This window comes from Ahaetulla prasina, chromosome 1 (genome assembly GCF_028640845.1).
Source record: "Ahaetulla prasina isolate Xishuangbanna chromosome 1, ASM2864084v1, whole genome shotgun sequence".
NCBI lineage: Eukaryota > Metazoa > Chordata > Lepidosauria > Squamata > Colubridae > Ahaetulla > Ahaetulla prasina.
This window is the reverse complement of record NC_080539.1, coordinates 282,896,019-282,911,077: the sequence shown is the minus strand read 5'-3', so window position 1 is coordinate 282,911,077 and position 15,059 is coordinate 282,896,019. Positions and strand designations below refer to the sequence as shown.

Below are 15,059 nucleotides of genomic sequence, written 5' to 3'. Positions count from 1 at the left end.
CTTTTAGTTCTGGAGCAGGGGTTTCCAACCTTGGCAACTTTAAGCCTGGTGGACTTCAACTCCCAGAATTCCCCAGCCAGCTTTGCTGGCTGGGGTATTCTGGGAGTTGAAGTCCTCCAGGCTTAAAGTTGCCAAGGTTGGGGACCCCTCTTCTAGAGGATCTTATTTCAGAAATGTAGCTGTGGAATTGCTGAATTTAAATGATTTGTTTTCCTCCAGCATGTTTAACAGCATTTGGCTTCTCTTGTACAGAATTTGCTCCTGCACGGTCCTCACTATTGAATCATTTATCTGATTGCAGTGTATCCTGACTCCTGTACCATTAGCCTGGTGGCTGTAAGTGATATCGCTAAGCATACAGATCAATTGACTTTCTGGGACGATGTCTATGGCTTCAATATGTCCTGCATGAAAAAAGTGGTAATGCCTGAAGCGGTTGTGGAAGTCTTAGATTCGAGGACTCTCATATCTGAAGCTTGTATCATCAAGGTACCGTGACAGTGAATAGCATTTTCTAAAAAAAATAATGTTTTGTTTTATTCTGTTTGTGAACTCTCTTTATATAAAGCTGTCATTATAGAAGATGAATAAAGTGACTTTTGGTTCTTAATCAATAGCAATATGAAGTCCATGGTGTTTAAATTTTGGAATTATCACTGTGGAGTTTTAGTCTTTTGATAGTATGTTTCCATCCTTGCTTCCTAATCCCCCCTCGGGGCGGAGGGAATAAGAATTATCTGCCACTCAGCTATTGATTACAGATGTCTGACTTCATTTGCAGTAATTTCACCCAAGGCCTATTACAGGACTGTCAAACTCGCAGCCCGCAGACTGGATACGTCACGCACTGGTCATGCTTGGTTTAGTGAACTGGGGGGAAGTCATGATACGTCACGTGATACCGCCATGACGATGCGAGCTTGACACCCCTGGTCTATTATATAATTTAAACAGTGACATCGGAGACTCCAGTTAGTCCAGAATGCGGCTGCGCGGGTGATTGAGGGAGCTCCACGGTGCTCCCGGGTAACACCTCTCCTGCGCAGTCTGCACTGGCTACCTGTGGTCTTTCGGGTGCGCTTCAAGGTTTTGGTTACCACTTTCAAAGCGCTCCATGGCTTAGGGCCCGGGTACTTACGGGACCGCCTGCTGTTACCTTATGCCTCCCATCGACCCGTACACTCTCACAGAGAGGGTCTTCTCCGGGTGCCGTCCGCCAAGCAATGTCGGCTGGCGGCCCCCAGGGGAAGGGCCTTCTCTGTTGGAGCACCTACCCTCTGGAACGAACTTCCCCCCGGTTTGCGCCAAATATCTGACCTTCGGACCTTTCGCCGGGAATTAAAAACTTACTTATTTATCCAAGCGGGCCTGGCCTGATTTTAAATTTTTAAATTTTTAAATTTTAAATTTTGTATTTTATATGGGGTATTTTTAGGTTGGGTCAATTGACGGTTTTAATTCGGCCATTATTGAATATGTATTTTAAATTGATATTTTAACTTTGTATATTTTTTATTGTTTTTATGTATGGCTATACACCGCCCTGAGTCCTTCGGGAGAAGGGCGGTATAAAAGTTTAAATAAATAAATAAATAAAATTGTAACCCTATGTTCCTTTCTCTTTTCCTCACAAGCTCTCTTGATATGACTAGCAAACCATATTTTCTGGAGCCATGGTTATTTAATATTCTCTATTTTACATATTTGTAGAAAAAAATAATATTTTTCCTGAGCAGATGTTCAATCCATACGGTTAGAAAATAAGAATACAAAGTATACTATCAATATGAGGCTTTGCCTGCAAATAAACATTGAATGTTGGATGTTTACCTAGTGTCACTGTGGAGTCCTTGGTGCTTTCTGAGCTTGGTTGTTTCCTTGCAGACATTTTATTACTCACATTCCACTACTACTTCCTAAAACATGTGATAATATTTTGCATTTTGCATTATTTGCATTTTGAAACTGTGTCAAATGATTTGGCTCCAGAAAATATGGTTTGCTAGTCATATCAAGAGAGCTTGTGAGGAAAAGAGAAAGGAACATAGAGGAAAGATCATTTCTTTCATTCTTCTATTACCATACAGAAGAAAGACACAATATTGCTGTTCATCTGATACACTGAAATGATCAATTTAGAGCAGGGATCACCAACCTTTCGGACCTCAGGGACCACTAAATTCGTAATTTTAAATCCCGCGGACCACTAATATGATCTGCCTAATGGGTGGGCATGGCTAGGTGGGCTTGTGACTAGGTGGGGAGGTCACTCACATGGAGGGGTGCCTTGCGGTACTCTATTTGCCCCCTCCTCCCACCCACTCCTCGCCTGCCCGCCCAGGCTTCTTAGGGCCCCATCAGGAAGCAGTTGTTGGAGCTAAGCAGCCACCACGAGAAAGAGCTGGCTCAGTTCAAATTGGATCCGGCTGAGAAGGAGGCTCAGTAGAAGCATCTCACTGAGGACTATGAGCATAGGTTTTCCAAGCAGAGGGAAGACCTGCAGGAGTGCAAGGCCAGGTAATGGCACCTGGAGGCTCAGTGGCTGAGATAGTTAGCCAGTTCCAGACCATGATGCAAGCTACTGGAACAAGGCTCTCTGGCTTTTCGCCACCAGTGATGCTTCCCTCCAGCCTTCGCCCAAAGCCCCACACCAGGAGGCTGAAACAGACCCCAAGTTGGAATTTCTGCCCCCCGACCTGCACAAAAAGACCCCAAAAGGGGAGACTCTCTGCAGCAACATAAACATTCATTGCATGTATCTGTCCCAGGGGCCGTAGTTTGAGGACCCCTGATTTAATGCAATATTAAAAATGCAAATAATTTTTCTGTGGACCATGAAAAGTTTTTCGTGGACCACCAGTTAGTGACCGCTGAATTACAGCATCCTCTTAACTTGTGTTCTCTTTAGATGTGTGAAATTTTATTCTCAGAGTTCATGGCAGTTGAAATCCATGGTGATGGCCAAGATAAAAAAGGCTGGTCTGGTGCTAATGCGATCTCATCTGGATCAAAATAGGTTGCACTGCACTGTATTTCAGATTTCAAATTGTAGTTACAGAATTTCATCTATTATCACTGTGCAAATAATGTACAGGTAGTCCATTTAGTGACCGTTTGAAGTTACAACGTCACTAAAAAAACCTGACTTATGACCGTTTTTCACAATTACAACTGTGGCAGCATCCCCGTGGTCATAAAGTCAACATATGGACATTTGGCAACTGGCTCATATTAATGACAGTTGCTGTGTCCAGGGGTCATGGGGTCACCTTTTGCGACCTTCTGACAAAGTCAAGGAGGAAGCCAGGTTCACTTAACAATCATGTTACGAATTGTGGGGGATTCACTTAACAACGATGGCAAGAAAAGTCATAAAATAGGGCAAAGCTTGTTTAACAAACGTCTCACTCAGCAACAGAAATTGTGGGCTCAATTGTGGTTGAAGTTTGAGGACTAGCTGTACATCCAAAACCACCTTGTTCCAAATTTATTCCTCTGAAAAAATAGGGATCCTGTAGTTTAGGATTCCAGTAAGTGATAAGCCTACCCAGCATGATGATGGGTTCCCTAATTGTATTTTAGATGCTTTAAAGTCTGTTTAACAATGCAATTGTTAAGGTATCAGCCTCGAAACCCAGAGAATTCTAGTCCTGACCTGAGCACAAAGTCAGTTGGGTCACCTTGGGCCACTCACTAGCTCTCAGCCATAGGAAAAAGGCAGTGATAAATTACTTCTGAAACCATGTTAAAAATGCAGAGACCAATCCAGGCAGTCATTTGAGTCAATACTGACTCAAAGAGAGCAAAAAAAAAAAAAAAAAAGAGGTAGAAAACAACAAGAAGTTGTTGTTTTAAAACTGAGAAGATATCCGAATGTAATCATGGTAGATAAAAGCTTTCAGATATTTTTTTTACATTCCAAACTTCTTTCCTGTAATAATAAAACTAAGGAATTGACTGAGAGTGTCATTATGAGTAAATAACCAAGATTAATAGCAGCTTTCTAGAACTGGTGATTTTGAAATATCCAGGAAATTATAAAAATGTGCTTTATTTATCATGCAATGTCGAAGAATATACATTCGGCAGTCAAATGTGGGTGAGTATGAATAATGCCTTTGTCATACTCTATTTACATTCATGAAAATCTGTTAATATGCAAGACTGAACTGGGTACATTTTCAAGGATATTTCTATTTTATGGGCTGAACAATTGCTGAACATCATTTGTAAACTGAATGAGTATAATAGAATTGCTGGGCTATAAAGAGGAGAATAGATTTTCTGGCTCCACTATAGTATATAATAAATATTAGCTCCACTATAATAAATATTAGTCTCTTCTTGAAAATACTCAAGGATGGATTTCAAGCTTCTGGTAGTTTGTTCCAATCTTAGGATGTTTGTATATGAAATATTAGGTGTAAGTATTTAGTCTGAATCTCATAACCATTGTTTCATCCTTATCTTAAGTGGAAAAATGGATTATTTATTTCGTTAGGCCATTTTTATTTGTTGTTGGAAGGGTATTCTATTTTTTTACAGTGGAAAATTTTTTATCTTCACTGTACACTTTGAGAGAAAATATAACAACTCTCCATTTTCATGATTCACTTCTAAACTCATTTATGCTATTTTCACATTTGTGGAAGTTTAAAAAACACATTTTTACAGTGTGCCCAAACCAAGAGCTATGTATAAAAATGACTTTTAAAATTCTGCCATAAATTAAACAATTAAGCAATTAAGAAAAAAATCATTTTGGAAAGGAAGACTGGTCCTGGAATAATGGTTGCCCTGCAAAAACTAGAGAAGGCAGGCATGTGTTTGGTTTATAACTGGAGTGCCACCATTGAGAAGACCAACTTCTAGGTACCACACCATGAGACAGACTTGTTAGAATAAGGGAAATGTTAAAAGTTTTTTTTAAAAGGAAAAGTTGAAAATCCAACATATTGCTGAGATATGAGCAATGAATAATGCAATGGAAAAAAGTGTATCTTCTGATCCTTACTCAGCACGGAGTGTTTTTAAAGTTATGCAAACTGCATTGCAAGCTACTTTTAACATTTTCAAAATTTATTCACTACACAGTATTGGCGAGCAGCAATTAAAAAGCAATTAATAGTCCTGAACTCAAAACTGAGAGCAAAATTATGTATTTTTGGCTTGAGTTCACACATATAATTATATATCGATCTTACAAATAACAGGTTTTGCTGAGATGAATGCTTTTGATACAACGGGGGTGTGGTGGTGGGAGACTTTGGTCTTTAGCACTTTCTTCCAGGTGTCCTTGCCTTTGTGCATCTTACACTCCTTCCATAGGATTGTTCCATTTGGGAGGACTGAGAACTCTACTGTAAAATCTGCAAGATAGAATAAATTAAAATAGTTATCAGCCACTCCAAAATCCATATGTTACTTCTTTTTGTTTGGTCCTCAAACTCCTATATTTTCTACCTTGCAGCGGATAGACTGCCAAGTTGTCTCAGTTCCAGAATTGGAATTTTCATCTGATTTCATTTTGACGGTCAGCAAGACTTCCATGTGTACGGTAAGTTTTGTTTCACTTGTAGAAATATTTCTGGGGATCATTTCTTAAAATCTTCTGTTTATGCTAACAAACAAATAAAAGCCACTGATTGGTTTGTGTAATTTGGTAGCTGCAGACATGTGGCATTATCTTCAAGCCGATTAATCTTATTTCTTGACTGATTGCCTTTCCAACAGTTAAACTTCCTCTTGAGTCTTTGACAGTCATGTTTTATTTTTCCTAATAAATGTTTTTATCTTACCTTATGTTTTAGCTTTATATTGTGGCTTTAAACTTCATAAAAACATATCCTTTAAACTACCATATTTTTCAGACTATGAGATGCTCCAGACTATAAGAAGCACCTAGCTTTTGGGGAGAAAACAAGGGGGGAAAAAATCTGCCTCTGCCTCCCAGCAATTTGTTCCTTGCAGCAAACAGCAAACGGGCTGGTCAGCTTCAGCACAGCCTGATTTAGCATGAGCAGCTGATTGGCGGTTGGATCCGCCTCCCAGAATACAGTTGATCAGCTGTTCCAGACTGCGGGGATCGCTGCTGCCCATCGCAGCCGTCGCCACCCATCACTGCCACCACCTTTTGCCGCCTGGAATGGGCCGAAAATGGGGGCCGTGGAGGCTGAAAACAGGGGGCGTGGAGCCCAAAAATGGGGCACGCAGAGGCGGTGAAAAGTGGTGGTGGCGATGGGTGGCAATGGGCGGCGGCAATCCCCGCAGCCTGGAACAGCTGATCGGAGGTATTCCGGGAGGCTGATCCAACTGCCAAGCATTTTGCTCATGCTAAATCAGGCTATGCTGAAACTGACCAGGCTGTTTGCTGTTTGCTACAAGGAGGCAAATTGCTTGGAGGCAGAGGCCAAAGGGTGGGGGCCAGCAGGTGGGCAGGGCTTCGGCAACATTCGCTCTGTAAGATGCACAGACATTTCTATCCACTTTTTTGGGGGGCGGGGCAGCGGCAAGTGCATCTTATAGATCAAAAAATACAGTAACTGGTATAATTTTCGTGCCTTTAAAACTCTCGTCTCTTGTTTTCTGTAATTTTGATTAATGTCATGGAAATGTGACTTCTTGTTCTACTTTCCTAAAATTTGCTTCAGGTAATCCCTCAGGGCTCTAGAAAAGAGAGTGGGTCCATTCTACCAGTGATTTCCATTCCATCTGTGGATAGGCAGAATTAACTATAATCCCACTAAGCATTTTTGGATTTATTCAAGATTGCATAAAATATTTCCTGCATTTTTCCATTTTTTTCAGTTGATATAAGCTTTATCCATTTCCAAACTCCATTTTATTGTGTTGTAGACACTGATATTCTCCTGCCCTAGAATGGAATGTAAGGCTTGGGAGTTATTGGTCTTTTATTAAATTTTTGTGGCACTACACAGAAAAGCTAACACAATGCCTGAATGTATTTGTACTTTTTAATATATGATTATTGATATCTTATGATGAGAATTTTATGATGAAATGCCAGAGATTAGTCAGAGATTGACAGTCCATCCATCGTATCAGGCTGCCTAACCTTGCAGTAAATAAATGGCTATTGAGTGATTTATTATTCATTTGTAGCCAGACAGAAACTTTTTTTCAGTCCTTGACCAATAAAAGTACAATCAATAAAATGAACAAACAAAGCTATCTCCTGACAACAAGAACTGTTAGCAACCACTTGTGGGCAAAGTTTATTCATAATTTAAGAAAAGTTTGCTACTTTAGAGAAATAAATTTTATCTTAATTGTTTAAACAGAAAACAGGGTTTAACAGTGCCCTGGAAATTTAAATAAAAGAGGAGTAATTAAATGGTGCTGAAGATCCCTATAGAACTGGCAATACAGAAAGACATGAGCAGTAAATAAATAGTGGAATATATTATTTGTGTAGTGTTTGTTGGAGATGATTAAATATATATATATAGCTTGATTTTGGAACTTCAGTTTTGATTAGGTTTACAATAAAAAAATTAAGGTTTAAGATGTTATTATGATTTGTAACTCCATGGTGTAGTTACAACATTTTGTAAACTAGAAAACTAAGAAGGTGATTTTGTGTGACATTTGCAGTCAAGTATATGTAGTGCTGCAGCCTGGAAGAAATATCTCGGTTTCATTCTATCATAAAGAAATAATAATTCATTCTCTCCAGTAGGTGGTGCAAAGTATTAACTTCCCCCCCACCCATCCTCCTACCCCACCAACAAACCTAGTAATGCATTCAAACTATTCATACAGTAGTATGAATTTAGACAATATTTTCACATTCTATTTTAGAGGTATAGAAGTGTGAAATCTGCTCACTTAGACTTCTTTCATAACTAACCCTTATTATTTTTGTTGTGTTTTTGCCATTTATTTGCTTGGGATGTAACACAGCAACATCTTGATATATTGTAGATAGTTACATCCAGTACCAAAGATACAATTTTATATCATTCACCATTCTATATATTTTTGTCACATGTCAACTTGAAAATCAGTATAGAAAATAGACTAGGCAATATGCATAACTGCCGTTTATTATGTGAATCTATCAGGCATGAACACCACAGATAGAAGCATCTATAATCAAATATTTACATCTACTGTCTATCTAGTATTTCTCCATGGCTTGTCAGTGTGTACAAAGTGTTAGAGTATATTATTAATAGATCAAAACATGATACCACCGAATTGAAATGAAACACCAATAAATCTAAATTGCAATTCTAGACTTGAATCTTTATCTAAATGACTGGATTTGTCAGTTCTTGGCTGATTGAATAGAGTGCCTTACTAAAAATCAACCCTGTGCTCTTTGGGTATTTAATATAGCAATAATATTCAGAGGTATATTGAAGTAGAAATGCCCAGCCATTATAAAATGAATACTGTGGGAAGAGAAGCTCAGGATCACAAGTTGCCTTGCTTCTTATTTGAATAACAATAACAAAATAACGGAGTCGAAAGGGAAACTGGAGGTCTTTTAGTCCAGGGCTCTCCAACCTTGGCAACTTTAAGACCTGTGGACTTTAACTCCCAGAATTCCTCAGCCAGCAAAGCTGAGGAATTCTGGGAGTTGTTCAAGTCCACAGGTCTTAATGTTGCCATGGTTGGAGACCCCTATTCTAGTCCAACTCCCTGCTGAGGAAACCTGCTGTCCCACTGCTCAGGAAACCCTATACCATTTCAAACAAATAGTTGTCCAATCTTTTCTTAAAAACTTCCAGTGTTGGAGCATTCACAACTTCTGGAGGCAAGTTGTTCCACCGATTAATTGTTCTAACTGTTAGGAAATTTCTCCTTAGTTCTAGGTTGCTTCTCTCCTTGATCAGTTTTCACCCATTGCTTCTTGTCCTACCCTCAGGTGCTTTGGAGAATAGCTTCTCTCCCTCTTCTTTGTGGCAATCCCTGAGATATTGGAAATACTGCTATCATGTCACCTCATTAAACTAGACATACAGCATAGTCACTCCAAATACGGCATTAAAATACCTATGTTCCAGTATTGCAGAGGGGCGGAGCAATAAAATGCATTAATATGAAGACCTAACTGTATTTTGGAAGCTGTAATCGCATGAGGTATAATGCATAAATGTTGCTATGTACCTCTGAAGATTAGGAAATAAAAGCTTGGAAACCTTTTGTGCCTATGGGAGTGTCCATGATTCATTATTTCGTGTTTTGAGTTCAGTTTTTGCCTTTACTTTTTATTGGTTGGTGGCCTTAATCTCTTCTTGCACCACTGCCGTATAATTTAATGATTTAGCGATTTCTTGTTTCTTTTCACAATTTATGGGAAGTAGAGATCCACATGATGTAGTAGAGCAAGATGCGATATGTCCCCTTGGGAAGGTATATCTACCTCCATCTACCTCCATCTTCCTTCCTTGTTCTGGGGATATCGGCTTAATAAAACCAGGCCTTCAACTTGGCTAAGCACTTGCATTACTTTTTATTGACAGACAATATTATGATGTTTTCCTAGCATTGTTCAAGCCCTCATCTGGGGTTTTGCCTCTTATTTTTTAGAAGGTAAGAAATGCCATGATCTTTAAAAACCTGAAATGTCCTCAGAATTTGATTCTTAAAGGCTTGAAGGGCAGAATTGTACATTGAAAGAATATAATAATTATCAGCTTATATTCAATGTGTTTAGGGAGTCCTTCAATGTTTCTCAAGCCTCAGAAATACCTGCCGTTGTAGTGTTTGGGTAGGAGAATGGATACTAATTTTTCTATTCTGCCTACCTCCATCTCATTTACAGTACCCAGAACCTTAACTGTGCTTTGTTGCAGAATATATGACTTACTATCTGCAGTAGTGTACTTAGACCAGATAGTTGAGATTCTGTATTTATTAATGAGCAAGGCTTATCATAAACCACAATTTTCTATTGCTTTCAATAATTATTTTCCCAGCCTCTTTTACATCTGCATTTGTAACCTTATGGTACTTGTTATTTTGAAACTCCAGTACTTTCTTCTATGAATTTTCTTCCTGCAATCCTATCATGTACTTCTGAACGAGAAGTTTAAGGTCATCTGTCTTCTTGCCAGCTGCCAATATTTTGTTGATAAACTACTATGGGTCTTTATGTAATCAGCAGTGTTGTCTACAAGAGATAGGGGTCAAAATAATCTAGATGGCAGTTGAAAAGACTAAATATTGAAGCCCACACTTCGGTAGGTGCTTACAATGTCCACATATGTAAAAAGAGGCAGAGCTTTGATCTCACAATCTCAACTCATTGTACTTACCTGTACTTGAAACTTACCTGCTACTGCATCCAATGTATGTTGATGGCAGTAGTATGCATTTTTAAGGCACTAAGTCTAAATCAGCATTGCAAGGGAGTTCGGCTCTCTTTTCTTCCCCAGTCTCTAATTACAAGTTATCTTCAAAAGATGAAAGTTCTTCACATTCCCAGTCAAGCTCTACATATTTGTCAGAATTACAAGAATGCGACTCACTTACCCAGTCACCGGTGTTCATTTATTACAGTACAATTGAGTCACTTAAGGAGCAGGTTCCTTCTTTGCTGTAGTACAAAATCGACAAGTAACTAAATTGCATGACATATTGCTACATAATATCAGTCATAGTCAATTATATATTGATATACATTCCTATTAATTTGTATTATGAACTTTGAGATGTTCCACTTTAAATTCAGTTAAACAGAAAACATTATACTGCTGTAGCCAGTATAATTGTAAGCTCCAGTGATTTATAACTGGGAGATGTACTGCATTCTATCGTAACACTATATATTATTCTATAAACTAAAATTAGGACTCTGACTCTCCCTCTCCCTCTCTCTCTCTCTCTCTGTGTGTGTGTGTGTGCTCGTTCTGGACAGAAAGTAAGGCTAGGTGATCCATATTTTTAATAACAGTCTAGATATCCTTGCTGCCGAATTGCTTTTGCTTTTGGGGAACTGAATTTTTTAGAAGCTATATGAAGACAAAGAATTGCCTCCATAGGTCCTGAAGGATTAACAAGTTTGCACTTGTCCATCCATCTTCTCACATCATCCAGGATGACAGAGTATCTAAATCTGATGTAAACTAGAATTTGAATGAATTCTAATAAACGGTATCCTTCAGAGCTACCTAGTTTTTGAAAGCTACCACCCACCTCATTCCGGAACCTCTCAAGTCTGCAAGACTGCATAGATTGAGCCATATTTGGTCGCGTCTGCCACAGGGTTGGCTTTCAAGAATCTCACCATGTGATCTCTGAAAGGAGTGCTTATTATTCCTCAAGTCCAAAATCTCAACTCTGCCCATTCAGATTTGAAAAGTCAAATTGACAATGATATTTTCAGCCTTCTCTGAAGACTCAGGGCGGCTTACACTATGTTAGCAATAGTCTTCATCCTATTTGTATATTTATATACAAAGTCAACTTATTGCCCCCAACAATCTGGGTCCTCATTTTACCTACCTTATAAAGGATGGAAGGCTGAGTCAACCTTGGGCATGGTGGGACTAGAACCTGCAGTAATTGCAGGCAGCTGTGGTAATAACAGACTTTCTTACCAGTCTGAGCCACAGAGGCCCCCATTTATATGTATGTATGTGTGTATACACACATTTTATTTTATGTGTGTGTGTATTTATATGTATGTATGTGTGTATACACAGGGATGCGGTGGCTCAGGGGCTAGGACGTTGAGCTTGTCGATCGGAAGGTCGGCAGCTCAGTGGTTTGAATCCTTAGTGCTGCCATGTAACGGGGTGAGCTCCCATTACTTGTCCCAGCTTCTGCCAACCTAGCAGTTTCAAAAGCATGTAAAAATGCAAGTAGAAAAAATAGGGACCACCTTTGGTGGGAAGGTAATAGAGTTCCGTGCGCCTTTGGCGTTGAGTCATGCAGGCCACATGACCACGGAGACGTCTTCGGACAGCGCTGGCTCTTTGGCTTTGAAACGGAGATGAGCACCAACCCGTAGAGTCGGCAATGACTAGCACGTACGTGCGAGGGGAACCTTTACCTTTATATGTGTGTGTATATGAATGTATATGTGTGTACACACATCATTTCCATGAAATTAAGATCCAACTGCAAATAAGTCCTAGCATGATTTTTCAGGATGCTCACAATATATACTCTACCCCCCAAAATAAGTCCCTTATTTTGTCAGCCAAATGGACACATTTAGTATCAAATATATATATATATATATATATATATATATGTAGACCTCCACCTCCAGGAAGCTTGTCCCCGTCTTCACATTGCTGACATCCAAATATCACAGCACAAACTGTCAAGGAGCATTCATTTGTATATTTTAAAAAGTGTCCATATCAGCATAGCTACAGATAATTTTAGCTTCAGATGAAATGAGATGCAAATTGATCACAACAACAGCTTTTTGGACACTAAGATTCTTTTAATATAAAGTCATTTCATTCACTGGGCATCATTTTAGTACATTGGTGACAAAAGGATAAAACTTTGTATAATCCCAACAGTGCAGGCTAGAAAATAGACCCTTATGTACAGCATGCTTTGATCTGTTTGCTACGCATTTGTAGCACTAGACTGCTGAGATTGAGAACTAGGTAAGCAAGAAGCTAATAGCATATGCCAGATCTCGGCAGTTTCACATTGTTTTCCTTGTGGCTACATTTCCCTACTGTTTATTTTCCTCCATGATTCTTTGCAACCTCATTCTGTAAGAAACCAATAAGAGGGAGTACAAAACTGAACATTGTCAGTACATGAGAGATAAGGTGAAATCCAGGTGTAAATTCAAAACAAAATTAATCCAAATTTAGAGTTGTTGTTTTTTTAAAAAAGCATTTGTATGAGGTCCAGTTAATAATACTCAAGATATTCTCTTACAGTATTCTAGGTTTTTAGTTTTGCTTTGTTTTGTATTTTAGAGGTGGAAGATGACCATGAGCATTACAAATAACCAAAATACTTTTTTTTTTTATCCTCCCCTTGAGAAACAAAGATCATTCAGTTATATCCATGTTCTGTATTGTTTTAATTGGAGGAGTACTGTTTTAAATGTTTAAGTAGTATTTCTGCTGCAGGAACGTATGATTGTTTCATTCCCCCTCTCTCCTGCATGCGTTACAAGCATGTCATCTCCATGGTTGAATAAACTCCATCAAAAGCACATTATCCTCCTACTTCTGTGGCCAGCTGCCTAATTGTATCTGCTCTAGCTGCATGCTGTTGGAGCATGATACCAATGAGAAATAAAAAATGATAAATTGCTCCTTGCAACTGATAGTGATGATGGTAACTTTTAATTTCCCTTCGCCTAAGTGAGCTGGTTAGATTACCTGCTTTCAGAGGCTGCTGTATAAACCAGTGAGTGATACATAATCTGGGCAAATTGTTTTCTTTTCTGAAGGAGAGAATTGAAGTAAATGAAGTGGCTATAGTATTAGCCCATGATTTGGATTTTCTTCAACCCCAAGATATTAAGTGCAGGTTAACAACTGAGTAAATTTGGAGACTGGTGGCATCCCAGCCGAATATAAATAAATTGAAATAAAGTTGAAATAAATCAATTGCATGCTCACTGTGCTTTTTAATGCTTATTTTTGCAATGCTTTTTAAGTAAAACACGTCCCTCTGTAAAAATAATAGAGCAATAAAGAATTCTGAACGCTGAAAATAATTAGGCATGTAAAAACGTTATATTAACTCTCCCCTCTTCCCCTCCTGTTATTGTGTTGCAGCTCTGATTTGGCAACATTAAGGTTGCTGATGTTGATTATGTACATGCTGTCTATAATAGATTTGGAAGAATCTCTAGATTGAGGCAACTAACTTAACCTACATTTTGCTTGTGCATTAATTTCACCAGTCTGTGTGCCAGCTTAATGATTACATTTGCAGCTCTGGTACTCTTCATTTTTTCCCTAGTACAGATGACTTGGTTTATGACCAGGAGAAATTCAGCGTTTTTGTGCATTTTTACATCTCGTTAACCTATTTTACTCTCCTGCTTGCTTTTATTTCCAATAGGTCTCTTCACCATCCCCACCATCTTTGACTTGGAAATGCTGAGAACAGAAGGCAGAATAATTTATTTGGTCACAATGTCTGTCAACGTAAAATAGCCTTTCAGAAGGCATGTCAAGTCAGGGTTTCAGTTCTCTATGACCAACCCCATTCTGTTCATTTTTTTCTAGTGGGGCATTTTTCGATATTTTTTAATAGATCGTTACACATATCCTAGAATTTGTCATGAGTACTCATCTGAGTATCTATAGATCTTCTGTCAAAGATGAACTGCAGAGAAGGCGAGGCAGTGGTAAGGATGGTTTAGCTGTCAAAACCAAAGAAATACGTCATAATGGTAATCCAGTTGTTATGTGCTCTTTTTGTTAGTCCTACAGATAATTCTTCAGACGTCTCCAATTCTGGATTTAAATAGGGTTTAAAAGCCTATTAGCTATTCTAGATTTTTAATAAAAATCTAGAAAATCTAGATTTTTAATAATATAGTTTAGTCATAAACTATAGTGTATTGAATAAGAAGGATTTTTGCTCTCTGGCCATAAATAACTGTTCAAATTTTGATTACAGAAATTCTTAAAATTCTTTCTAAAATGGAACACACAAATTCAAACAGATTAATAGAAAATTATGTATAAATTTAAAAAAATAACAATTACTTTAGGACAGATTTCCCTTTTAAAGCCATTAGAGAACAATCCTAAATAAAGAAAATAGTAGAATCTTTCCTACTTGCAAAATTCTGCAAAGCTGCATGCAGTGATATTACAGAAATTTAGATTACTTTATGCCTTCCAAGCTTTTTGTGGGTTTAACTGAGTCGCTAGGAGGGGGAGGAGAAGGAACAATCATCCCTGCCAGCAGCAAAGTATTCCTTTCTCATACTAATCCTTCTCAGGAAACCATTACCATGTTAGACCTAGTGAACAATCCTTCTGAAAAAGATCAACCTCTGTTTGGAACAATTGTCATGTACGGTTGCATTTTTGGCAGCTCTCAGCAATGTAATTTAGAATTACTGTGTGGCAAGACCCATTTGA

General features: G+C 38.4%; 1 protein-coding gene across 1 annotated transcript in view; it reads left to right on the top strand.

The window, feature by feature from the left end:
• PRMT3 (protein arginine methyltransferase 3) overlaps positions 1 to 15,059 on the top strand; it is a 93,188-nt gene that overhangs the window by 64,017 nt on the left and 14,112 nt on the right. The window contains exons 12-13 of the mRNA XM_058161233.1: positions 302 to 489; positions 5,471 to 5,557. Coding sequence (XP_058017216.1) covers positions 302 to 489; positions 5,471 to 5,557 — 275 coding nt within the window. The remainder of the gene's footprint in view (positions 1 to 301; positions 490 to 5,470; positions 5,558 to 15,059) is intronic.